The 26,769-nt window shown below is 45.0% G+C and overlaps 1 protein-coding gene across 1 annotated transcript in view; it reads right to left on the reverse strand.

Moving 5' to 3' along the window:
* Window positions 1-26,769, reverse strand: part of PSME3 (proteasome activator subunit 3) — a 65,706-nt gene that overhangs the window by 34,046 nt on the left and 4,891 nt on the right. Inside the window, exon 2 of the mRNA XM_077459514.1 lies at window positions 10,935-10,967. Coding sequence (XP_077315640.1) covers window positions 10,935-10,967 — 33 coding nt within the window. The remainder of the gene's footprint in view (window positions 1-10,934; window positions 10,968-26,769) is intronic.

A 26,769-nucleotide genomic window follows, 5' to 3' on the forward strand; every position in this document is an offset into this window, starting at 1 on the left:
GGGTCTCTCAAAATGTGATGGCATCTTGGGAGACCCTGTGAACGTGTGCCTAGCCTGTGCAATGCTGTACCCTACGCTAATACTCAACTAGTTCATGGTAGCGTTCAAAACACTCACCCTGACAAAGACCAGGATTGCCAGGACAGCGGGGACAATAAGAACGGGTGTCACGCCTAAACCCGCGCTTTCTGCAGACATGACATTTTCTTTGGGGGGGCTCGTTGGGTAGGGGTACTCGGGAGGACATAAGAATAATGCCTCTCATGCAGCCGGCTTACTGCATCTGGTAGGGGAAGGTGAGGTGGAGCACCGCCTGGATACAGAAGGGCTCTGACGATATCCTCCTGGAATTTGAGGAAGGATCCAGTCCGTCCTGAAGCTTTGTGTAGTACATAAGCATTCAGTATAGCCAATTGGAATAAATAAACAGACACTTTTTTGTACCAGCGTCTGGACTTACGGGCAACTAGATACGGCGCCAACAACTGGTCATTGAGGTCCACCCCTCCCATATTAAGGTTATATTTGTGGACACAGAGGGGTTTCTCCACAATACCAGTCGCCGTAGGAATTTGGACCGTCGTGTCTGCATGAAGGGAGGTAAGAACGAAAACATTCTTATTATCCCTCCACTTCATAGCGAGCAAATTATTACTGCGCAAGCAGGCTCTCTCCCCCAGCCTAAGACGGGACTCTACAAGCCGCTGGGGAAAGCCCCGGCGATTAGGTCGCACGGTGCCACATGCTCCAATCTGCTGATCAAACAAGTGACTAAACAGTGGCACACTTGTGTAATAATTGTCCACGTACAAGTGGTACCCCTTTCCGAATAAGGGTGACACCATGTCCCACACTATCTTGCCAGCGCTTCCTATGTAGTCAGGGCAGTTCTCCGGCTCTACGTGACTATCTTTACCCTCATAAACCATGAAACTACATGTATAGCCTGTGGCCCTGTCACAGAGCTTATACATCTTTTTTTTTTAACTTCTTTATTTATTTATTTTTTTTCCTCTTTGTACAAAATATCATAACAAACAGCTTATATACACATCAATTAAGCTTATCCACTATATGTATTCACACTTCCTTTGGTGTCGATTTATCCCACATTCTGTTACCCCCCCCCCCCCCCTCTTTTCCTCCCATCCCACCTCCCCTACCCCATCCTCCCCCTCACCCTCCCTCTCCCAGTGTCCCTCTTATCTAGATCTATCTTGTTATCTCTGTACTTATTTTTAAGCCTGTATTTCGTGGTTTTCAAGCTACTTTGTACCTCATTTACCCTTATCCTTCTTTTCCTTCCTTCCTTCTTTTCCTTCTACCACTATTGTTGGTTAGGTGGGTACCCTATTTCATTCAGCCACGGCCTCCAGATTTTCTCAAACCCTATGAGGTTTCCTCTACGTATATATACAGTTTTCTCCTTCCAGATTAAGTCATTGATAACTCGGGACCACTCACTCACAAGAGGTGCGCTCTCGGACTGCCATTTCTGTGCTATCAGTTTCCGTGCTTGATATAAGCAGCGTATAACTGCAAGCGTAGTGCTTTTCTGTTCGCCCGGTGCTTTCCTATGTCCTAGTATACAGGTTTTAGGATCGAGATCCAGATTAATCCCGAATATTTTATTTATAGTTTCTGCTATTCCTTCCCAGTATCGAAACAGCTTTGGGCACTTCCACATCATATGTAGAAGGTCCCCGCAGCCTCGGCATCTAGGACAATTGGCGTCCGTCCTCCTTCCGAACAGAAACAATCTCTTGGGAGTATAGTAGGCCCTGTATAGCAGCATCAAGTGTGACACTTTCTGTGACGGAGAAACTGATAATAGAGGCCCCAGTTCTAATATTCTCTTCCACTGTTCCTCCGTGATCTCTCCTATGTCCTCTTCCCACTTCTTTTTTTGCTTGGCTAAGCCAGGTTCTATTTTTAGTCCCCTACCTAGTAGCCCGTAGAGGGTGGATATAACTCCCCTAGATTTATCTACCTTAATTATCTCCTGGGATAGGGATATCTTATCCCACTCAGGGATCTGTGGTCCAAACTGCGCTTTCAGAGCATGCCGGAGCTGTAGATATTGAAAGAATGTTTGTTGCGGTAAATCATATTCCTTTTTTAAATCCGTAAATGTTTTCAGTATTCTACCCTCATAAATTTGACCCAACCTGACTATTCCTTTCTTCTCCCATATATTAATTCTCCCCATTAACAATATTTCCTGCAAGTTCTTATTATCCCACAGGGGCGTATGTTCTGACCAGCCTGTACATCCCAGCATCTTTTTTACTGTTCTCCATACTTTGCTTAGCATATTTATTATGGGATCCTTACGCTGAATGGAACTTGCTTCCAGTGCATCTACCAGTTTTTCATGTGGAGCTCCAATCAGCATTGCTCTGCCATTTGGGTTACCCTCCCCCTCCTGATTACATCCCACCAGATGTTGCAATTGCGCTGCTAAGTAATAATTCCTAGGGTTAGGCACGGCTAGTCCCCCCTTATCCATTGGCTGCTGTAACGCCTGGAGTCGAATTCTCGCTTGTCCCTTTTTCCAAATTAACTCCCGAAAGAGAGTTTCAAATTTTTTAAACCACTTTTTTCCTATCCACACCGGGGCGTTGTGCAGAACATACAACAATTGTGGCAGCCATATCATTTTTATCAAGCTGCAGCGACCCGCCACCGACAAGGGAAGTCGACTCCAGACGTCACAGCTTCGCTTGAATTTTCCCAATAGCGGAAGCATATTTTTATCAACGTATTGCTCTAAGTTTACTGTTAAGTATATACCTAGGTATTTCATTGAGTCTACCATTTTCAGTTGCGGTATCCCAGTCGCAATCACTGCGGCTGGGGTATCCACTTGGAGCAGTTCTGACTTCCCCCAGTTTATTGTCAAACCTGTGAAGCCTCCAAAGTCCTCAACAAGTTTAATTGCCTTTGCCAGAGAATGACCAGTGTCTCCTAGAAAGAGAAGAACATCATCTGCATAAAGTGCAATCCTCTCCTCTCTATCCTCTTCCCTTTGAAAACCAGATATCTCAGGGTCTGACCTAATAGCAATCGCCAACGGCTCCATTGCAATAGCGAAGAGCAGAGGGGAGAGAGGGCACCCCTGCCTTGTCCCCCTGCTCATCTCTATTCTTTCAGATTGTTCTTTATTTATTCTTACTTTTGCACTGGGGTCACTGTACATCATTTTAATCCATCCGATGAACGCGGGGCCGACCCCACACCCCTCCAGGACTCGCCACAGGTATCCCCATTCTAGACTATCAAAAGCCTTTGTCATGTCCAGAGATAGGATGGCCCTCGAGCCCGCGTTCATCGGAGGGGTCTGAATGTTTAAAAATGCCCTTCTTATATTCATACTGGTTGATCGTCCGGCAATAAAACCTGTCTGATCTATGTGTATCAGTCTATTAATGACTTTATTTAGCCTATTTGATAATACCTTCGCCAAAATTTTAGCATCAGAACATAAAAGTGATATCGGCCTATATGAGGCTACCTCTTGAGGGTCTTTCCCTTCTTTAGGTATTACAATAATGGTCGCCTCCAACATGGATACTGGCAGCTTCCCCTCTACCTTAGCCCCTTTCAAAGTCCTAAGTAGTTCTGGAAGTAAAATTTCACTGTATTTCTTGTATAGTTCCACCGGTAGGCCATCTGGCCCAGGGGACTTTTGGTTAGCCATACCAGTCACTGCCTGCTGTATCTCGCTAAGGGTTATAGGGGCTTCCAGATCATCCCTCTCCTCTTGAGTGAGGGTTGGAAATTTCACTTTTTCCAAAAATGCGCCCATGCCTTCTTCGTTCCTCTGGCCTCGAGTTCTATATAGTTCCTCATAGAAGACCCTAAAGGCCTCTACTATCTCCTTTTCACTTGTGAGAACTGTCCCGTTCATGGATTTAATCGCTGGGATTGTAGCTGAGGGGGAATTAGTTTTTACTAGCTGGGCTAATGTTCTCCCAACGCTCTCTCCCTCCCCAAAATAGCGTTGCTTCTGAAATAATCGCTTATTTTCTTCCCTTTTTATAATTGCCGACCTATACCCATGCTGTTTGTTTAACCATATTCTTTGTTTTTCCATAGGTGGGATCCTGGACATAGTTCTCCTCTGCCTCTATTACTTCCTAATTTTTTCCTCCCAGCTCCTAGATTTTTGTTTAATTTTAGTCACCTGGTGAATCAGAATACCTCTAGTGTATGCTTTTAATGTATCCCATATTGTGTTAGTTGGGGCAGTGTCTATATTGAATACTAAAAACTCTTTTAATCTTTTTGGAATTTCTTCTACATCTTTCATTAATTCAAGCCAGAACGGGCTTATTCTCCAATCCCCCGGTGTTTTTCTTTTTTCCCCTGTTCTCAGTACTATTTTCAAAAATGAGTGGTCAGATATTCCCCTAGGTAGATACTCTATATTTCTTACGTCTTGCAGCGCTTCCTCATTACCCAGGGCTAGGTCTATTCTGGATAGTGTTGAGTGAGAACTTGAAAAGCAGGAATATTGCCTTACATTCATATTCCTCGCCCTCCACATATCCAGTAGTCCTACTTCCTTCAGGAAGTGACTTAATCTTGTTAACCCCGTTTCTCCTGATTGAAGTTTACTGGGGAGCCTGTCAGCCCCTCTATCAAGCACTTCATTGAAGTCCCCCAGAACTATTACCGGTACCTCCTCTTTATCTGCCAAAAAGTCCATTAGTCTATACACCACCTCCATCTTAAACGGGGGTGGCACATAGACACACGCCAGAACACATGGCCTGTCCTCCAAAACACAATACAAGAAAATATAACGGCCCAGTTCATCTAAACTGGCCTGTCTGCAGATGAATCTAACCCCTGTTCCTATCATCACGCACACTCCCCTCGAGTAGGATGTGTGGGTGGAGTGGTATTGATTTTGATACCTCCTATTTTTAAATTGGGGAATAGTTAATTTTGTTAAATGTGTCTCCTGCAGACAGGCCAGGCCGATCGCATGTCTATCCAGCATCGAAAACACTGCTGCTCGTTTAATCGGGCTCCCCAAGCCTCTTACGTTCCAAGAGGCAACATTAAGTACCTTATCCAACATTATTCAACATATACCGGAACAAAATTAAAATAAATAAGCAAAAAGGGGGTGGAACTTCAAACTTTGTGAAAAATATCCTATAGTATCTCATTCTACCCATATTCCCCCCATATCCACCTAATTTACAAAATCCATACCGGTGTATCATCTTTATAATGGTAGCTTCCAATTGAGCCACTATTTGTGTGCAAAATATACAATATATAGCTTTCAACCTTCTGTGATCTTCTGTGTTCAAAATTTTTTTTTTTTTTTGATCCCTTCTACCCTTTCTCCTTTTGCCGTCCCTCCCAGCTCCCCCCCCTCCCACCCCATCCCTCCAACCCGCCCCCTCCCTCCCCATCCCCCCAACCCACCACCACCTATCTAGGTACTCCCTTACGGGGGTATACATGGCCCTTACACACTCCTCCCTTCCATCCTTCCCTCCCTTTGCATCCCCACACTTATTACACTCTACTTCCACCCTAGGGGAGACAGACACCACAAAAGTAAAACAGATAAGAAGAAAAAAAAGAAATGAAACCTTAATCCCTATCTCCCCTATTATCATTGTTTCATACCTCATTTAAGTCTCCCGCAACTCTCTCCCTGTGCTCCTAAAAAAGAATTATTCAAAAAGAAGAGACCCCTATTCCCCTCCCCCACCCCCTTAATGCGTCTGTAATGACTCCTTGTTAGCCTCGAGCCATAAGGTTACATCTCCCGGGGCGTCAAACACCCGTGTTCCCCCCAGTGTCGCTATTCGCAAGCGTGCTGGGTATAAGAGGGCATATGTAATCTTATGGGTTCTTAAGATACGTTTAACCTCTAAGAAATCGGCCCTTCGCCTCTGCAGTTCTGGTGAATAATCTGAATAGAAAGAAATCTTTACACCATCATACATAACACTCCCCATGTCTCTAGCCTTACGCATCAATGTCACTTTGTCATTGTAATTAAAAAATTTCAAAATCATTGGTCTAGGACGGCCTCCAGGAGGCGGGGCTTTAAAAGGGACCCGATGGGCCCTTTCTATTGAAAAGAAAGGTGAAAATTTTTCTCTGCCAAATAGTTCTATGAACCATGTCTCTAAAAATTTTATAGGGTCAGAGCCTTCGCATCTCTCAGGCAATCCTAGCACCCTAATGTTGTCTCTTCGAAGTCTATTTTCTACTTCATCCATTCTGGCAGTTTGGCTGGTTAATTGTTTTCTCAAACTGTTAACCTCCTGATGTAATGGGTGTAAAACATCTTCCATTTGGCTTATCCTTATTTCTAATGCTGCCGTTCTTTCCGCTGCGTTATGTATGTCCTGTCTAATCAATAGTAGCTCTTCCTTCATATTTTTAAATTGGCCGCATAGATCTCCCAGCGAGTTTTTGCATGCATTAACAGCTTGAAGGACCTCTCTTAATGTTGGTTCCTCTTCAATAGGGGGGTTACTTTTGGTACCTAATTCGGTCTCATTGTAGGTTATTCCTTGATGTTTGCTTGCATTCTTTGAGCTGGGTGCTGCTACAATTTGAGCCTGAAGGACCTTGGCTTTTTCTATCCACTGATCCCCCTTGTTGAATTTTTACTTGAATAGGCTGGGCTTGTTGTTCCGTTTGCTCCCCCTTCATTGGAGATTGACCCGATGTACGGGTATATCGCTCTAGTTTTGCTGCAGCTGATCGTGCAACCTGGGCGTTTTTTTCCTTTGAGGAGCGGAGATGTTGTGCCCCTTCGTTCTCCTCCAGTGCCTGATCCTCTCCTCTTCTCCTTGACATCTTTAATATTCAGGTGTAATGCAAAGAATCTAGGCCTACCCCCAGAAAAAAGGCAAGAAGATAAAATAAAATAAAATAATAAATGGGGGGTAGTAATAGTAGTAGAGCAATAGCTCAAAGCAGCTCAAAACAGCTAAAAAATATAACAAGAGGGGGGGGGGGGAGGGGTGAGTCCCTGTACTGAGTCAGCCAAATGTATATAGACCAGTCAGTTTTTCCCTTCAGCGAGAGCGTGCGTCAAGTATCTTGTTTATAAGACCGCACCTGCGGAGGGCTTATACCATTTGACCTTTAAGCAGCTGTCCTTTCAGAGTTCTTTTTGCCCAGGTATCAAAGCGCTGATTCACACAGTCATTATACCTCCCAGTCAGAATTACAAAGATATTAACCAGCCTGGGATATCCTTTAAGAGTCTCCTCAGATAGACAGCTTATTTCCACAAGTAAAAACAAAAGTTTTCCTACCAGGAGGGAGAGTGAGTGCTTACTCCAGTCCTGGTCCCAGCTGCTCAGCGCTTCTGCATTCCGTCAGGCCTCCCCCACCTCCACTTCACATACCTCGGGAGCCTTCTAGTTTCCTCCGGGCTCAGCTGCTGGGGCGTCTCTCAGAATGATATTCGACTGTGCCGCTTCTCGCTGTGTTCTCGCGGTCTTTGCGCTGCTCTCCGACAGTCCTCGGCTTCTCTCGGCGACCTTCGGCGTGCCTCGGCGATCTCCGGCTGCTTTCCGGATGCATGCAGGTACCTTCGGAAATCTCCGACCTCAGTAAATTCTCCGGAGCTCCTCAAGCGTTCGTATATACGGCCGCCTCGCCGCTCTGCCTTCCCAGCCAGGGTGCACTAGACGTCGGAGCACAGAGAGAGAGCCCGTCGGGACGCCATTCACCTCACATCACCTCGCCGTCTCCACACCTCCCACACCTTCCACATCCGGCCACTCCCCCAGAGCTTATACATCTTGACCCCGTATCTGGAACGCTTGTTGGGGACGTATTGTTTGAATGACAAGCGACCAGAAAACGTAATCAGGGACTCATCAACGCAGACAACTTGATCGGGAGTAAACAATTCTGCAAAACGTTGGTTGAAGTGGTTTATGAGGGGCCGAATTTTGTAGAGCCGATCGTATTCAGGGTCTCCACGAGGACGACAGAGTTCATTGTCGCTGAAGTGCATGAACCGCAAAATCTGCTCATATCGTGCCCTGGACATGGAAGCAGAGAACACGCGCATATGGTGAATTGGGTCAGTGGACCAATATGACCGCAACTCACTCTTTTTGGTTATGCCCATGTTGAGGGAGAGGCCCAGAAAGATTTTAAATTCGGAAACCGTAACTGGTTTCCATTGTCTGGCAAGGGCGGACTGGGGAATAGTGGCGATGTGTTGAGCAGCGTACAAATTGGTTTGGTCCACAATAGATCTATAGAGATCTTCGGTGAAAAACAGTGAGTAAAAGTCAAGTGTCGTAAAATCAACTGTTTCCACGTTAATGCCAGGTTGGCCAGTGAATGGGGGAAGTACGGGTTCTGCAGAAGTGGTGGGCACCCAAATAGGATTGGCGAATTCTGCAGGAAGGGCACTATGGGTACGACGGGCCTGTCTTTGTCTTCTTCTTGGTGGCAGCGGGACACTACTTGTGCTTGCCACCTCGCCAGCTTGAACTGCACTTATGGGACTCGCCACGTCACCACGTGTTACTGCAGTGCTGGATGTAGGTCCAGGGTGTACTAGGCCGCTGGTGCTTGCCAGTTCACCAGAAGGATGAGCGGCTCTAGTACGTCTCTGCTCCATACGAGTGGCCTGCGGTTTATGCACCTCAACAACAGAATACATTCGGGATCGGGCACACCTGTCCCTAACAGAGGCCTCATCTCCGTCGTCAGAGCTATCTGTCATGGAGCCGCTGTCCTCTACAGGATCGTATTCTGAGCCTGAATCTGACAGATGAGTGACGTCCTCTTCACTATCTGTCATGCTCAGAAACGTGTAGGCCTCTTCACTAGTGTACCTTCGCTTTGCCATTTTGGGCTCTAAATTTAGGGGTACACTAGTGAGACTCACAGGTAAAAAAGCACCTAGCCTGTCAGCGACTGTTTCAAAACGCTACAAAAAAAACTGTTAGCGATCGCAGGGATCAAGCCTGACTCTGCGAACGCTGCAGTTATGTGTGTTGTGTTTTGTAAGTGACAGTGATCGATCGATACTGCACTTGGGTGGGCTGGGCTTGGCGGAGGGGCTAAACGCAGGTGCTAGCAGGTATCTGGGCTGATCCCGCTAACAATGCGTTTTGGGAAACCTAAAATGCTGGCAACGCTAATATAGATCTGATCAGATACTATATTACTAAGGGAGGTGTATACTTTGCGCGTGGGTGTTAGCGGTACTGGCACTAACCTGACGCTGGGGCGACGCAGGCCTTATCTGACCCTCCAACTTATATCACCCGCCGGGTGATCAGGGGGTTAAACCTTTATTAGGTAATAAATGGCGGGTGCCCTGAAACAAAAAAAAAAAAAACTAACCAACCAGCGTCACCTGTAACAGTTATATGGTGATCACTGGTGAAAGGGTTAACTGGGGGGCAATCAGGGGGCTATGCGGTAGTATATGGGGGTCCCTGACGCTATAAAAAGCTGCAGCGAACCTAAATACCTACCTGCCTAACTAGCGTCACCTGTGACACTAATACAGCGATCAGAAAAACGATCGCTTATTAGTGACACTGGCAACGGGGGGTGATCATGGGGTTAAACCTTTATTGGGGGGGTTAGGGGGGCACCCTAGAGCTAAAGGGGGCTAGCCCTAACTGCCCTAACAGTTATTACAGTCACAAATGACACCAATGCAAAAAAAAAAAAAAAAAGAAAAACAAAAAAATATGCAATTGGTGTCACTGTGACTGGGGGGGGGGGGGGGGCAGGGGTGATTGGGGGGTGAAAAGTGTGCCTGGCGTGTTCTACTGTTAGTGTAGTGTTAGGTGCAACTCACGATCCTCTCCTCGGTGCCGGAACGAAAAAGACCGACACGAGGAGAGATTACATCACTTCCTCTGCCTGTGTTTACATTACAGGAGAGGAAGTGATGTCACCGAGCATTTTCATTCGTCGGGAGCGATCGCGAGGGGGTGGCCATGAATAAATGGCCGTCCCCTCGTCGGAGATCGCTCCTGAACGAATACCGACCGCCGCAGGCACCGGGCGGGGGCCCGATCGGGCCCCCGACCCGCGGGCAGGCAAGGACGTACATGTAAGCCCTTATGCCTGCCCGTGCCATTCTGTCGACGTACATCGTCGTGCGGCGGTCGGCAAGTGGTTAAATAAGTGTTTGTTATTGTTTCCATATTGCTCCTTCTGTTTGGTAGATGCGTTTCTGGGCATGTCCCCCCCCCCCCCCCCCCCCAATTGGAAGCTCCCTGTAATTGGCGCTAGCGAGGAGGGTTCTTGCATATTTAAATCACAGACAGACCTTAGGGCATTACCTAAAGGAGGCCACGCCTCTGAAACATGTAGTCACGGAAACAGTTTGATACGTAGCCTAGGAGCCAGCACGCACACCAAGAGATCCTCCCCCTGGCCGCGAGTGACGTCATCCACAGCCGGCTGGTCCATGCATGTGAGACGCATAGAGAGGGATAGTGTATCCATAACAAGCAGGCTATACGAATGCCTGGTCAGCCCCGCTGCAAGGAGCTGGAAAAATCGGGAGATAAGGCAGTCGTGGAGGCTCTTGATTTCAATGTCATAAAAGCATCGGCAATTTGCGAGTGTGATACTTGGCTTTTTATTCATTTATTGAATCTAATAAACATTAATGCACTAGGGCTGGTGTGGGCTCTCTTGCTCTGTACTTTAGATTTGTCTGCCACCCAGTGGACTTTTTGGAAAGAGCAGTAACGCCTGGAGTGAATTGAATACTTTTATAAGATGCACCTTAGTTGAACTGTATAAGTGGGGACAGCACCATTCTTGATTTTGATATACAATTTAACATTCCCGGCATGCCTTTTTTTAGCTGTTTAAATCGATGGGTTTACTTCCACTTTAAACTGATAGTCGCAGCAATAAAAACATTTCTAAAATAAACACAGGCTTACCTCATTTGTGATTCTCTCTCGAAAGCAGTCAACCTAGGAAAAACCAAGAAGAAAAGAAAAAATTACCATTGACATTGATAACAGAATAAACAGCTACCTACAACCCACCTTCTCCATAGACCTTGCTTTCATTTGCTGGAGGGGGCTGTTTTTTTCAGAGAGGTTGGGCTACGCCTCTTAGTTCCAGTGAAGGGAACTCTTAAGACGTCAGCATTTCAAGACATTTTGGACAATTTCATGCTTCCAACTTTGCGGAAACAGTTTGGGAATTGCCCCTTGTGCCAACATGACTGCACACCAGTGCACAAACAAGGTCCAAAAAGGACATGGATGAGGAAGTTTAGGGGTTGAGGAACTTGATTGGCCTGCACAGAATCCTGACCCCAACCTGATAGAACACCTTTGGGATGAATTAGAGTGGTGACTGCTAGCCAGGCCTTCTCATACATCAGTGCCCGACCTCACAAATGTGCTTCTGGAAGAATGGTTCTTACATTTCCCCAAACACTCCTAAACCTTGTGGACAGCCTTCCCAGAAGAGATGAAGCAGTTATAGCTGCAAAGGGTGGGCCAACAATATTATAGGAATCCCATTTTGCTGCACACAAATGCCCTTGAGTAAAATTTCAACATTTTCCTCACCTGTACATGGCAAATGGCCCCAAAAAAATTAATTATTATTATTAATAGGCCTGTGGACTCTGGTATTTCACCATATCCACACTATTCAGGATCAGATATATCATCCTCATTTGTGATCTAAATCAAGTAGTCTTTACACTAGTTAACCTTTAAGCTCCGAACATTAAACAGAGGAAATTCCTTACGCAGTTTTCCAAGGTTCTGGAAGTAATGCAAGGCACCCTTATTATTGGCGGAGACTTCAACACAATCCTACACTCCACCGCTTCTGTGAGAAGACCAGGTCAGTCTATTGTTCCCTTGCTACATAAATATGACTTGGATGTCGTCTGGCACTGCTTCCATGCATCTGGGAAGGATTTCACTTTTCTCTGCATCATGCTCTTCCTACTCCCACACTGAGCATCTCCTCACGGGGGGGGAAAAAAAAAAAAAAGTGCCTGCAAAAAATGTTCTTAATGCAAACATTGGTAGTTTTATGGTCATATCACGCTCCAACGACAACCGCCGCCGCCCCCCCCCCCATGGTGGAGACTAAACACTACTTTTGGAGGACAAGAAATTGTGCCAAAAAGATTGTGCAATAACAGCACGACTTTGTGTATAATGGCATTTCAACAACAGGTTTACCTTATGGAATACCTATAAAAAGGTCTATATGAGGGAGATGGTAATCAAAATGGCTTAACTTGTTAAGAAACAGATCAAAGAAGTGCTGAGCTCTAGCTTCCTAAAACAACAAGAGAATAAATCTAACCCAAACCCATGCCTCACAAGGTAGGCAACAATTAGGGTCTTTACAAATATGAAAAATAAGCTCAAACACCTTAAAGCCAATTATTATGGCCTCCACAATAAAGCAGGATCTTGGCTAGCTAAAAATAAAAAGCAAAACGGCTAAACCAGAAAAACTTATACCCCTTGGTCTAAGAATATCCTATTTAAAAAAGGATAAGTCCAGGCTGAGCTTCTCCTATGGGTCACAGGAGTACAAGAGGAGAGAGAAAATAAAATTAAACCAATGAACCATATAAAGGAACTGAAACTTCTGGGATGTGGTTGAAGCCATGGATAAAATGTGGAAACTGCATCCTTTAAAATCACGTTTTTTGTGGAATTATAGCCAACTCATCAATAACAAAATAAAATAACCAAGTTTTAGAAAAGAAAAATGAAAGGAAGAACTGTTCAACCTGGGATAACTTCCATATGGTGACAAGTTCAACCTATACGATCCAGGCACACAAGACACAAGATCCCCCTTTTCTAAAAGGCAATAGGGATGGAGGTGAATTTAATGTGCACCTCATTTAAAGTCCCAAAATCTCTTGTCCTTTTATACTCAAAACAGGATGGAGTCAATGTAGCAACAGGTTGGTACTGAATCTTGGACCTATATAATGCATATGTAGGTTGCCCTTTTTTCTCCCATTTGTCATTTTATCTTTTTTTTTTTTTTTTTCCAACCATTCCATATGATCATGGCATTCTTGGGTTGGCTTGCTGCCTATATCCAGGAGCTGTGATGTGCACTAGGTGTGCGTGTCGCCGGCTAGTTCACAGCTGTGATATACTTTATGCACTCCTACTTTTCGGAGCCTGTAGGAGCCTTTTTAGATGTTGGTCTCTACACTATTCTGTGGCGGTGCACTCTGATTTACCTGTGGTATATACACTTATACTTGCCATAGATAATTGGTACTGTGCCTGGGAATGGCTACAGGAAAAATATCAATACGATGACTTCTGCTCCTTTAGGGTCAGGCCTGTGTGCGGCTGCTATTGTTGCAATCCTCCCCATACCTCAGCTCCTGGGATAGACACACATAGCGACTCATGTACCTGGATCTTATAGGTTGAATTTGTCACCATATGCAAGTTACCCCAGGTTGAACAGTTCTTCCTGTCTTTTTTTTCTACCATTTTGTTATTTTATACTGTACATTTTTTTATTTTATTTTTAAGATACTCAGCATCTGCTCCTGATGAGTTGGAGATAATTCCACAAAACGTGTGGAGTTTAAAGGATGCAGTTTCCACATTTATCCATGGTTTCAGCCACAGCATATCAGAAATTTAAGTTCCATTATACGGTTCATTTTATTTTGGTTTATGCATTTTTTTTATATGACAAGATGCAACACAGTCTGTCTTTGGCCTAGGTTACTGTACTTTGCTGCCTTAAATGGAGTCAGCCTCTTTAAGGGTTCCATGTATATACTGTACGACATTTATGCAATACATTTTCTCTTTACTCCTTTGATACTTGCCTCACTGAAAGTCCAACCCCTGCCCCCCCTCCCTTTTTCTACTACAAATATCTCTCCACTGAAACTGCCCCATATCTACAGTCAGTCACACATTTACGCCTGCAAAGTGGTTCGTTACCGCAAAACGATGTATCGATACTTCGGCCCCTTTAAAAGGCCAGAGCAGGCCACCCACAAGAGCCGCAACAGGGATTTGTGTACGCAAACACACAAATCCCTGTTCTGACAGGGGAGAAGAGACACATCTACTGGTTGTAATTATGAACAGTGGTATGACTCCTCCCTCAGTCACTCCCCCCCTCTCCACAGTAAGAAACATTCACGAGGGAACATATTTAACCCCTTGATAATCCCTAGCGTTAACTCCTTCCCTGCTAGTGACATTTACACAGTAATCAGTGCATTTTTATAGCTCCGGTTGCTGTATAAAATGTCGACAGACCCAAAAATGTGTCCGATCTGTCCACCGGGGGGGGGGAGCGCCATAAATCTTTCAAATCAATATACACTTTTTGGTAAAAAAACAAAACAAAATAATAATATAATAAAATTTATAATATATATCCGTCAATTTTGTTTGGGTAGAACATTGCACGACCACGCAATAAAAGCCTTCTCTCTGAAGTTCATTGACGGACACAGCTCCTTTAACCACTTGCTTACTGGGCACTTAAACACCCTTCCTGCCCAGACCAATTTTCAGCTTTTGGTGCTCTCACACTTTGAATGACAATTACTCAGTCATGCAACACTGTACCCAAATGAATTTTTTGTCCTTTTTTCCCCCCACAAATAGAGCTTTCTTTTGGTGGTATTTGATCACCTCTGGGGTTTATTTTTTGCGCTATACATGAAAAAAGACCGAATTTTATTTTTATTTTTTAAACGCATATTTGTTTGTGACAGAATTATGCAAATTATTAATTTTTCTTCATAAATTTTGGCCACAATTTATACTGCTACATGTCTTTGGTAAAAATAACCCAAATTAGTGGATATTATTTGGTCTTTGTGAAAGTTAGAGAGTCTACAAGCTGTGGTGCGAATCGCACAAAATTGATCACACCTGATGTACTGGTGGCCTATCTCACTTCTTGTGACCCGAACAAGTCAGGAAAGTACAAATACCCCCCAAATGACCCCTTTTCGGAAAGTAGACATTCCAAGGTATTTATTAAGAGGCATAGTGAGCTTTTTGATGTTGTCATTTTTTTCCCACAATTCTTTGCAAAATTAAAATTTTTCATTTTTTTTTTCTCCACAAAATTGTTATTGTAATAGGTTTTCTCTCACATGGCATGTGTATACCACAAATGACACCCCCCAAAAAATTCTGCTACTCCTCCTGAGTATTACAATACCACATGTGTGGGACTTTCACAGCCTGGCCACAGAGAAGCCCAACATGCAGGTAGCGCCATCATGTGTTCTAGGAACATAAATTACACATCTAACTTGTTGACTATTTATTACACTTTTGAAGCACCAGGACGATGACAGGCGCCACTAATACGTGCCGCCGATGACAGGCGCCACTAATACGTGCCGCCGATGACAGGCGCCACTAATACGTGCCGCCGATGACAGGCGCCACTAATACGTGCCGCCGATGACAGGTGCCACTAATACGTGCCGCCGATGACAGGCGCCACTAATACGTGCCGCCGATGACAGGCGCCACTAATACGTGCCGCCGATGACAGGTGGCACCGATGACAGGTGGCACTACGTGGCACCGATGACAGGTGGCACTGCTGGGGGAGGATGTATGGCACTTTACTTTTTTTTTTTTTAAACAAAGCAGAACGGCTGCCGCTGCAGCCGTTCATCTCTCCCCTCTCACACTGTCTGTGTGAGGAGGGAGAGCGGTGCTGAGAGACATTCTCATATGTTTACATATGAGATCATCTCCCATTGGACACGCCGATCGCGCTGTAAATGGCCGCTGTGATTGGCTGTTTACAGCGATCTGTGTTTGCCTGTCCCCGGGGGACACGGCGAACACAGAACTTCTGCGATGCGCGCCCGCGGCGGCGCGTAATTGCGGAAGTAAACATTAGGACGTCCAGGGACGGCCTCCCGGACGAGCGCGCTCGTTCTACGGCCGTCATTCGGCTATAGGGCGGGCGCGAGGTGGTTACATTTTGACTTTAGGGCAGGGCTTGACAAATATGTTTGGAATCTAGGAGCCAGCTAAAAAAGTTAGGAGCCAGGTCCTTGACAGCAATCTGGACCTGTCCTTGGCCCGACATGGAGACGAGTGAGGGGAAGATAGCGCCGCACCTGTCTCCAAGTCATTGCCCATAGCTCTTTGAGGGACATTTTTTTTTTAAATTGCAGTGTAAATATGAGATGTGAGGTCTCTCTGACCCCAGATCTCATATTTAAGAGGTCCTGTCATGCTTTTTTCTTTTACAAGGGATTTTTACATTCCTTGTAATAGGAATGAAAAGTGAGACAATAAAATAAAAAATAAAAATTTTTTTAACGCGCCCTGTCCCGCCAAGCTTGCGTGCCGAAGCGAACGCATATGTGAGCAGCGTTCAAACCACACATGTGAGGTATCGCCGTGATCGGTAGAGCGAGAGCAATAATTCTAGCCCTAGACCTCTCCAACTCAAAACATGCAACCTGTAGAATTTTTTTTATACGTCGCCTATGGAGATTTTAAAGGGTAAAAGTTTGTAGTCATTCCATGAGTGGGTGCAATTTTGAAGCTTAACACGTTGGGTATCAATTTACTTGGCGTAACATTATCTTTCACAATATATAAAAAAAAAAAAAAAAAAAAAAAAAAAAAAAAAAAAAAAAAAAAAGGGCCAACTTTACCGTTTTATTAAATAAATTTTCCCCCCCAAAAAAGTGGGGTTCCAAGTCCGCTGAGATGGGTCCACAGAGACAGGATATCCCCAGCTGTGCTGCGCCAGGTCGCCAATTCTAGTCGCAAATGTGACCTGGCACCCGGGTTTTTTCGAGCCCTGCTTTAGGGTTACATCGCCACCTTCATGAGAAGGCTAGGCAGGATGTAAAAACAGCAAAACTGCATGCACACAGTGGTCCCACTGGCTGTAACCCCTCAGCCCGCTTCCTGCAGCTCACTTCGTCAAAAAGCAGTACAAACTTAAATAGGATATTGTATACGAGAACAACAATGGCTGATATCACGCCTCCATTACGATACACAGCGCACTGTTCCTATACCGGCAGGACATCAGCGTTCTCATATACAATACCAAAACAGAGAGAGATCCCCGTTTTGTGATTTTTGATAGTGATCCCCGCTCTGCATGGAGATAACAGGCAGGCGGCTGTGTGGGAGTGCAATTTCTGGCAGAAGGATGCCTCCTCCATGGGCGGCATAGACTCAGGTGGGGCTGCGAGACACCCTTCGCCCTCTACATGTCTGCTTCCTCCCTGCTAGAACTACAAGAGGGCGTGTCAGACTGCTGGCTGAGCTGAGGGATAGAAGCCAGAAGTCACTAGGCAATAACAGTTTCTCTTCCCCCTCCCCCCCCCAGTCATCTTCCAGGACGGCTTATAGAGAGATAGGCTCCTCCCACCTAGCAAGGGAAACACACGATCCACTTCATGAAGGCAGCACACATGCCTTAGCCCCTCAGTATTTGTGTTTCCTCCAGACAGGAACTCCAAACAGGTCTTTGTTATTTTTCCAGCCTTCATGCTAGGTGTCAGGGGCCTCCCAACATCCATACCCAGGGCAAACAGGGGTAGTACTCCTGGGGTATGAGTCAGTTTAGGCCACCCAGTGACCTGATAAGAGCGCTTTGGGGTGAAGGTAAGGGATCCCCTCTCTCGACTGAGTTGTAGCCTCAGTGAGGTACCTGTGAGGAGTTGAGGAGGTGATCCAGTGGGTTCATCCGAAATGGCACAGCAGGGTGTTCTAGTGGAGGCGCAGGCCACCGCATGGTCTGGGTACCTCTTTTTCTGCTGTTTACAGAGATCTCCATGTGCAGGGCTTCTCTCTCCCCAGCATATGGCTCATGCTGGTGGCGCAGAGTGATGAGGCATCTTCCAGGACTGGGTGACAGGAAGGGACATGGTAGGAAGTCCAGTGGCAGCCATCTTGGTACTCCCAGTGAAGCCTAGCTGGGGATAACAGGGCTGTGCCGAAGGGCGGCGTCGCCCCATATTCTCCACACCTCCTTATATAAGGGCCTGAAGGCTTCCAGGAGCATGGAGATGCCAGGATCCATGGAAGCAGGTCTGGAGGCGCCACCTGTTGATTCAGGCCCTAAAGGTAAAATAGTGGGCAGAGGGGGCGTTGAGTTTTCTTCCAAAGTCTGTTTTTTGTTATGCTTAGTGCATCAGGTAACAGGTGTCACATACTAGCATAGGCTCTGGTGGTGGGTACTTTTAAAAAGGTTCTTAGATTAGAATTTGTTATCCACAGGGTGTTTTTGTTACGGGTATTGTCTTCAGTGGAAGCAATGTGCTGGCGTCTGTCATTTGATTCATTTGAGAATAAAGCCCTTGAGCCCAGAGATAGTAAAACAAAGACACCCAGAACATGCCTTATGGGCGGAAGAAAAGTGCATGTCAGGACTGCATAGACAAGATCATCAAAAGGTTTAAAGATCCTTTTTCCTGCAGAGGAACTATTAAAGGCTATATACGACACCATGGAGCTGGAGGACCAGGAGTTGTCTGTACATGACCTTTTTATATGCAGGCCTTTAGCCTAAGCAGAGCAGAACCTTTCTAGTACATATGTCCCTAGAAAGACAGTACTTCTGGTGTGGAAGAAACCGGAAAATGGAAGTCTTCTTCCCTAAGAATTTAAAAAGAAGGTTTCTCTTCAAAGAGCAAGATACAATGTTGTGGGAAAAGTGCCCTAGACTGGACTAACGTTTCAAAGGGTTCAGAGCTTTCCTTTGAGGACTCAGACACCCTAAAGGAGCCAATGAACAGAAAGGCGGAAGAGTATTTAAAAGAAAGTGTGGTAAGCCTGCTCCGCTATCTTTAAGCCAGCACTAGCCACTACCTGCATGGAGCACATGCTTGATTTATGGCTTAAACAGCTCCGCGCTCTTCTGGAGTCAGATACTCACAGGTAAGAGGTTTTGGGTGCTTTACCAAAGCTAAATAAGGCAGTGGCCTATATAGCAGATGCATCCACAGAGTCCTTAGATTCTCGGCCAGGTCTACAGCATTAAAGCCAGGAGGGCTATCTGGCTGAAGTCCTGAGGATGAGAGTGTCAAAGGCCAAACACTGTCCCCTACCCTTTAAATGGAGATTCGCTCTTTGGTAAAGAGCTAGAATCCGTCCTAGAGGTCGACTAGAAGGGGAAAAAAAAAAAAAATTTGGCAAAAAGGAAACCCTTTCTTTTTATCAAAGAGCTATGTCTTTCCTCCTACAGAGTATGCTGGAGGAGAAGGTAATAAGCTTCATGCCCCCAACCCTAAGAAAAGGGGGGGGGGGGGTTTATTCTCACGGCAAGTGAACCCCCTATTAAAAGGGCCCCAGTCTTGGAAGGTTTAACTACGCTTCCCGCTGTGATGCGAGGATAAGGGAAGAAGCCTAGGAACTGTAATAGGTCTACCTATGCTCATACATATACACACACACACACAATTAACTCTGTATGCCTTTAAAATGTCTCCTCTAGAGGGAGTATATTACACTTGCCTAGTATGATGCCTTTTTCAGCAGCTGTGTCTGGCTATAGCAGCAGGTGTGGGCCCAGCAGCCAGAGGGGGTTCTTAACTGCTCAAGGACCACCTCATGGCATTATACGTCAGCAGAATGGCACGGCTGGGCACAATCATGTACCTGAGCTCCGTGACCGTGGGACCAGCGGACCCGAATCGCCGCTGGTGTCCTGCGATCGGGTCACAGAGCTGAAGAACGAGGAGAGGTCTGTGTAAACAAGCCTCTCCCTGCGCTTCCTACTGTGGCTGTCACCGATCGTCCATTTCCTTTTATAGGAGGAAGGGAAAAAAAATAAAAATCACTAAATGCCGCCATTACTAACAAAAAAAAAAAAAAAAAACTATCCCCTATTTTGGAAATGCTATAACTTTAGCGCAAAACCAAATCGCCAATTGCAATTTTTTTTACCAAAAATATATAGAAGAATACGTAACGGCCTAAACTGAGGAAAAATAAATGTTTTTTATATATTTTTGGGAGATCTAGCAAAAAAATATTGCATTTTTTTCAAAATTGTCACTCTATTCTTGTTTATAGCGCAAAAAATAAAGACAGCAAAGGTGATCAAATACCACCAAAAGAAAGCGCTTTTTGTTTGGGATCCACGTCGCATGACCGCGCAATCGTCAGTTAAAGTGAAGCAGTGCCGAATCGCAAAAAGGGGCCTAGTCCTTTGGCTGCAAATTGGTCCAGGGGTTAATTGAGTAGATGGTGTTCCTCTTCTGAGGGATCTAAAGGGGTTACAGCAGTAGTTTATGAATATACAAAAGCAACTATTTGCATTTTTTTGTATAAAGTGAAGTCTTCCTTTAAAACTGGGAGCCTAACAAACACTGCTGACAAATTCCCCACCCCCTCCCCGAGGTGTGGTAACAGCTTACAGTATGTGTAATCCGGTTCTCACCTGAGGCTTAACACAGACACTCAGTTCATATGCTGAAGACAGAAGTCTGTCAGGCCCCTTTCACACTGGGGCGGGAGCGGCGTCATAGCGGCAGTATGTGGTTGCTAGCGGGGCGGTTATAACCCCCGCTAGTGGCAAAAAAAAAAAAAAAAAAAAGGGTTAAAACTGTCCACAAAGCGCCGATGCAGAGGCGCTTTGTCAGCGGTATAGCCGCACTGCCCCATTGATTTCAATGGGTAGGAGCAGTGAATACAGTTTCTGCTAGCCGCATCTTTGGAGCGGTGAAGGACTTTTTTCACCGTCCTGCTAGCGCACCACTCCAGTCTGAAAGCCCTCCGGCATGTGAAGGTGTGTAAACAGGCATTTCCAGCACAGGAAATATGGTACTCAGCATCAAAGGCTGATCCTTATGGTCACAGTTCTCTTTTGCCAAAACTATTGTTCAGCAAATACCACAACTTGTTTCTTAAAGCTCCTCTGCTTTGTGCTTGGCACATTTGACTTCCAGTGTACCACAAGGGTACCAAGGTTTCCACCCCTAGGCTCTTAGAACTCCAGTCAAGCCTCTACACTGTCATCCTCTCCGGAGATACCAGACATGGCAAGCCAGGGTGAGGCATTAGAAGCAATTGGTGGTGCAACTGCTTCTCACACTTCAGCCCCTGTATACGTGACTGAAGATGCATTTTCCCCTGCCCTGCAGGGCTTAGAAGGAAGATTAGCATCTTTAATCGCATCCTCCATTAAAGGGGATAAGAAGCATGCTAGATCCCTCTCTCCCACTCCAAACCCCTTACCAGGGGAACAGGATGAGGTATTGCCCTCAAACGATTGGGGAAACAGACCGATTATTCCTCTGCAGAGGAAACAGCTGATGTTCCAGCTTGACAATCTGAGGTCACCCTTAAAAAAAATTAAAAATAAATTGAAACAAAACCTGAACAGAACTATCAGACGCCTTCAGCAGCTGGGGGTGGCTGGTAAATTGGGAGAAATCCCAGTTGGTACCTACTCAAAAGTATAGTATTCCCATAATACCCAATAGACTCAACTACATCCAACATTTTTCTGATGAAAGAAAAAAAGTAGGAAAGATAATTGCAGAGCCTCTGCGTATGTACAGAGACCTCAATTCAGGGTATAATGAGGGTTCTTGGTTTGATGACAGCAGCCATCCCAGGAGTCCAGTGGGCACAATTCCATACTCGAGTACTTCAGGCGTTCATGCTTTCTGTCTGGGATGGAAGGACTCTCTTCAGAGGCAGACAGATCCCGCAGGAAGTAAAACTCTCAATAGAGTGGTGGTTGAGCCCCTGCAAATTTCTCTGCAGGTCAACTTTGGTCCCAACAACCCTCTGGTGGTCACCACAGATGCCAGCGGTCAAGGGTGGGGAAACCATTCAGGAGCACAGATGGCCCTAGGGGTCTGGAATTGGCTGGAAGCCAGCCTATCCAATGCAAGGGAGCTGAGTGCAGTGCTAGAGGCTCTAGTTGTCTTTGGTCTGACTGAAGGGAAAGACACGTGCAGGTCCTTTTCGGACTATATTACCACAGAAAGTTACATCAATAAGCCGGGAGATTCTGTCTCAGACAGAAAGGTGCTTGAATCGAACAGATAGTGCAGAAGTGGGGAATCCCACAGACCTTTTTGCTACAAGGCAGAACAGGCAGGTGAAACAATTTTTCTCCCTACAGAGAGATCATCTCAGTCTGGGCCTAGATTATCTATCCCAATCATGGGAGGCAAATCTGGTGTATGCATTCCCACCTTTTGCCCTCATTCCAAAGATTATCCGCAAGATAAGAGTGTTGAGCACAAAGCTTATCCTGATCGCACCATTCTGGCCAAAGAGGTCTTGGATCTCAAAGACTGGTCAAGATATTTCTTGCATCCATCAGCTGTAAGCGGATCCCCAAGTCAAAGAGGTTCCCTCCCTGGGACTTATCCACTGTGTTGCAAGGTCTTTGTAAAACACCGTTTGAGCCAATAGATGAACTGCCCATAAAGCTCTTAACCTTGAACAGCGATTTTGGTGGCCCTGGTCTCCACTAGGAGGGTTGGTGAGATGCAGGCGCTTTCAGTGATTGAGCCCTTCTGCATAATCTTGAAGGACAAGATTATCACCTTGCTGGATCCGTAATCTCTCCCTAAAGTACCATCTAACTTCCATAGGTCAGTAGAGATCGTGATACCATCATTTTGCAGAAATACGGAAAACCACAAGTAGGCAGGATTTAATATGATAATATGATAGATGTCAGGTGATGCTTGATGGCTAACAGAGTGCACCAAAGAATGGCGACGTTCCACCAGCCTGTTTGTAGGTTCAAACAGGGGTAAAAGGGTATCTAAAAATATAATCGCAAGGTGGATGGCCATTGTGGAGGCATACAAAGCAGCATCCCGGACAGCTCCGCTAGGGATAAATGCTCATTCCACAATAGCAGTTTCTACTTCTTGGGCTGAAAGGGCAGGAGCGTCTCCCCTCCAGATTTGCAAAGCCGCAACCCAGTCCAGGTTTCAGATGTTTGTAAAGCATTACAAACTGGATCTGCTTGCCAGCCAAGACCAGTCTTTCCGCAGGAAAGTGCTGCAGGATGTGGTCCCGCCCTGATCAAGTAGTCCTATTTTGTCCTCTGTAAGCCACCCTGGAAGATGATTTGGAAAAACAGTATTACCACCTGTTAGCTACTTTTTCCAGGAATCTTCCAGGATGGCGTCAGTTCCCTCCCTTTTGGTGATTAGCAATGTAAAACAGAGTAAAGTTAAAGCTACCCTAATGAAGGTTAATGATTGCTTATTCTGAAGCCTTCGGTCATTTGTTAATACTGAGGGGCTAAGGCATGTGTGCTGCATTTATGATGTGGATCATGCATTTCCTGTGCTAGGTGGGAGGAGCCTCTCTGTAAGCCTTCCTGGAAAAAAGTAGTTAACAGGTAATAACACCGTTTTCAGCAGCCTATTACAGAGGAACTACAGAGCTCAGAAGAGCATGAGTGACAGACTAGGTGAAGGTAGGAGATTAGCAACAAGGATATGGAAAAAAAACAAAAAAATTGTCCGGAGTTCTGCTTTAAAATGGGTGCCCTCTCAACCGCTTTCCATTTTTGAAACCTTGGGATAGTGCTTAGCACTTTTGGGATCACAGAACGGTTACAAACTATCCCTCTACTCCACTCCCTCAGCTACTTTTCTCACCAGGAATTACTTCCAAACCAATACAAATGACATTCCCCATCACCCATTTTCACACTTCTTATGGAACCACTGGCAGAGAGCTCCCAATCCCACCCCAACATTACAGGCCTTACTGTAGCTGGTACTGAACACAAAATGAGCCTGAGGATGAGGTCATGTTTTATAAGCAAGAAAACGCTACATGAGAACACCCCCCCCTCCCCCCCACACCACTAGTAGAATTTAGTGATGTGTCCTAATATAAATTGATCACCACCAAGTCCCAAATCCTAGGGGTAAAGACTCCACGTACCTCACAGCTCTAGATATACATAACTTTAGGCCCTTCTTGGAATCACTACCCCACCCGAGGACCTCATGAACTAACAAGCAGGAAGGATAGCAACCTTAAAAATGTTGCTCCTACCGAAACGCCTCTATTCTACACACAAAAAAAAAAAAAAAAAAAAAAAAAAAAAAACACACCCCACACCATGTTTCACTCAGTATGTATGGAACTGCAAACCACCCAGATGTTCCCCTAATATGATGAAACACAGAAGGAACAGGGCATGGGGGTGTTCAATATTACGGCTTATTATAAAGCTTATGTCCTAAAACAAATTGGACATTGGTGGAACCCCTCCTCATGGAATCCACATCAATTTCCATTGCCATGGGAGTCCCTCCACCCCACCACCTCTGATATCCCAACAATGCAGATAGCCATCAAGCTGTGGTCAGAGATCCCCTTTGTCTTCACCTAAGGGACCAGCCTCAAGAATTCTTAACCCGTGATCGGTGCTCCAAACACTTTATACCCTGCATTTACACCCATGCATGGCAGACTAGAGGCCTTAGGACTAATGTACATTGCTGCTGGTAAACGGACGTTTAGGAGCAGTTGGCCATTTTTTTTTTTTAACTGATCCTGAACTCTCCTCTATGTCATCTTATCAGTACATGTACACAGGGTCGTTTAGGCCCCATGCACATGAGGCGCTGTTAAACGCGTGTTCAGAGGCAGTTGGAGGCTTTTTTTAACCACTGGGCACTTAAACACCCTTAATAACCAGACCAATTTTCAGCTTTTGGTGTTCTCACATTTTGAATGACAATTACTCAGTCATGCAACACTGGACCTATATGAAATTTTTGTCCTTTTTTTCACACAAATGGAGCTTTCTTTTGGTGGTATTTAATCACCTCAGTTTTTTATTTTTTGTGATATAAAAGAAAAAAAAGACCGAAAATTCTGTGAAAAAATGAATTTTTCTTCGTTTGTTATAAAATTTAGCAGTAATTTTTTCTTCATAAATTTTGGCCAAAATTTATACTACTACATATCTTTGGTAAAAATAAGTACAAATTGGTGGATATTATTTGGTCTTTGTGAAAGTTATAGAGTCCACAAGCTATGGTGCCAATATCTGAAAATTGATCACACCTGAAGGACTGACGGCCTATTTCAATTCTTGAGACCCTAACATGCCAGAAAAGTACAAATACCCCCCAAATGACCCCTTTTTGGAAAGAAGACATTCCAAGGTATTTAGTAAGAGGCATGATGAGTTTTTTGAAGTTGTCATTTTTTACCACAATTCTTTTCAAAATCAAGATTTTTTTTACCTTTTTTCCCCCACAAAATTGTCATATTATCAGGTTATTTCTCACACACAGCATATGCATACCACAAGTTACACCCCAAAACACATTCTGCTATTACTCCCGAGTACGGCGATACCACATGTGTGAGATTTTTACACAGTGTGGCCACATACAGAGGCCCAACATGCAGGGAGAGCCATCAGGCGTTCTGCAGCACCCAGGACAATTCTGACATTTCTCTCCTACATGTAAAAAATCATCATTTATTTGCTAGAAAAATACACAGAACCCCAAAACATTATATATTTTTTTTTAGCAAAGACCCTGGAGAATACAATGGTGGTCGTTGTAAATTTTTATCTCACACGGTATTTGCGCAGCAATTTTTCAAACGCATTTTTTTGGGGGGAAAAACTGTTTTGTGCTTAAAAAAAAAAAAAAAAAAAAAAAAAAAAAAAACACAGTAAAGTTAGCCCAATTTTTGCATAAAGTGAAAGATGAAGCTATGCTGAGTAAATAGATATCGAACATGTCACTCTTCAAAATTGCACATGCCTGTGGAATGGCGCCAAACGTCGCTACTTAAAAATCCCCATAGGCGAAGGTTTAATTTTTTTTACTGGTTACATGTTTTGAGTTACAGAGGAGGTCTAGGGCTAGAATTATTGCTCTCGCTCTAACATTCACGGCGATACCTCACATGTGTGGTTTGAAGACAGTTTTCATATGTGGGCGGGGCTTACGTATGCGTTGACTTCTGCATACAAGCACATGGGGACAGGGGCGCTTTAAAAAAAAAAAATTTTATTGTTCATTTTACTTTATTTTAGTTTGACATTTTTTTCCCCAAAAATAAATTTTTGATCACTTTTATTCCTATTACAAGGAATATAAACATCCCTTGTAATAGGAATATGGGGTGACAGGTCCTCTTTACAGTGAAATCTGGGGGTCAATATGACCCCACAACTCACCTCTAGGCTGGGAAGCCTGAAATAAAAAAAAAAAAAAAAAAAAAAGATTCTGGCTTTGATCGTATTGGCGAGTTGGTAGAAGCACCGGAGGGCAGTGAGGGGTGCGTCTATAGCAGGGTACTGCAGAGTAATGGCAGGGAATTGAGGGGTTAAATTCAGTGAGCAGCGATGTGGGCACTGCAGATGCAGCCCACAGCACTGCTAACACCGATCTCTTTCCCCTCCGCTGTACCGATCGGTACAGAGAGGGGGTTTGTTTACAAGTGATCACTCCGTCATTTGACGGAGCGATCACGTGGTAAACGGCCGCGACGAGCGGCTGTTTACCGTGATGGATCCAGTGGACCCGGCGGTCATGGATGATCTCGTGTGCACGCCCCAGGGGGCGCGCGAGAGCAGAATTCTGGGAGGCCGTTAATTAACAGCCTCTCAGAGTTAAACAACCGCCCTGAAGCCGTTAATCGGCAATGGGCAGTTAAGTGGTTAAATAGCCAAAAGTGAAAACAAAAAATGCTTCTAGACGCAAATGCAGCTAAACGCAGCATGTAAATGGCCATTCTAGCTGTCAAGTTAAATCGTTCAGGAGAG

Source organism: Lithobates pipiens, unplaced genomic scaffold (assembly GCF_037356315.1).
Source record: "Lithobates pipiens isolate NorthernLeopardFrog02 unplaced genomic scaffold, aLitPip1_a1.2 Scaffold_28, whole genome shotgun sequence".
NCBI lineage: Eukaryota > Metazoa > Chordata > Amphibia > Anura > Ranidae > Lithobates > Lithobates pipiens.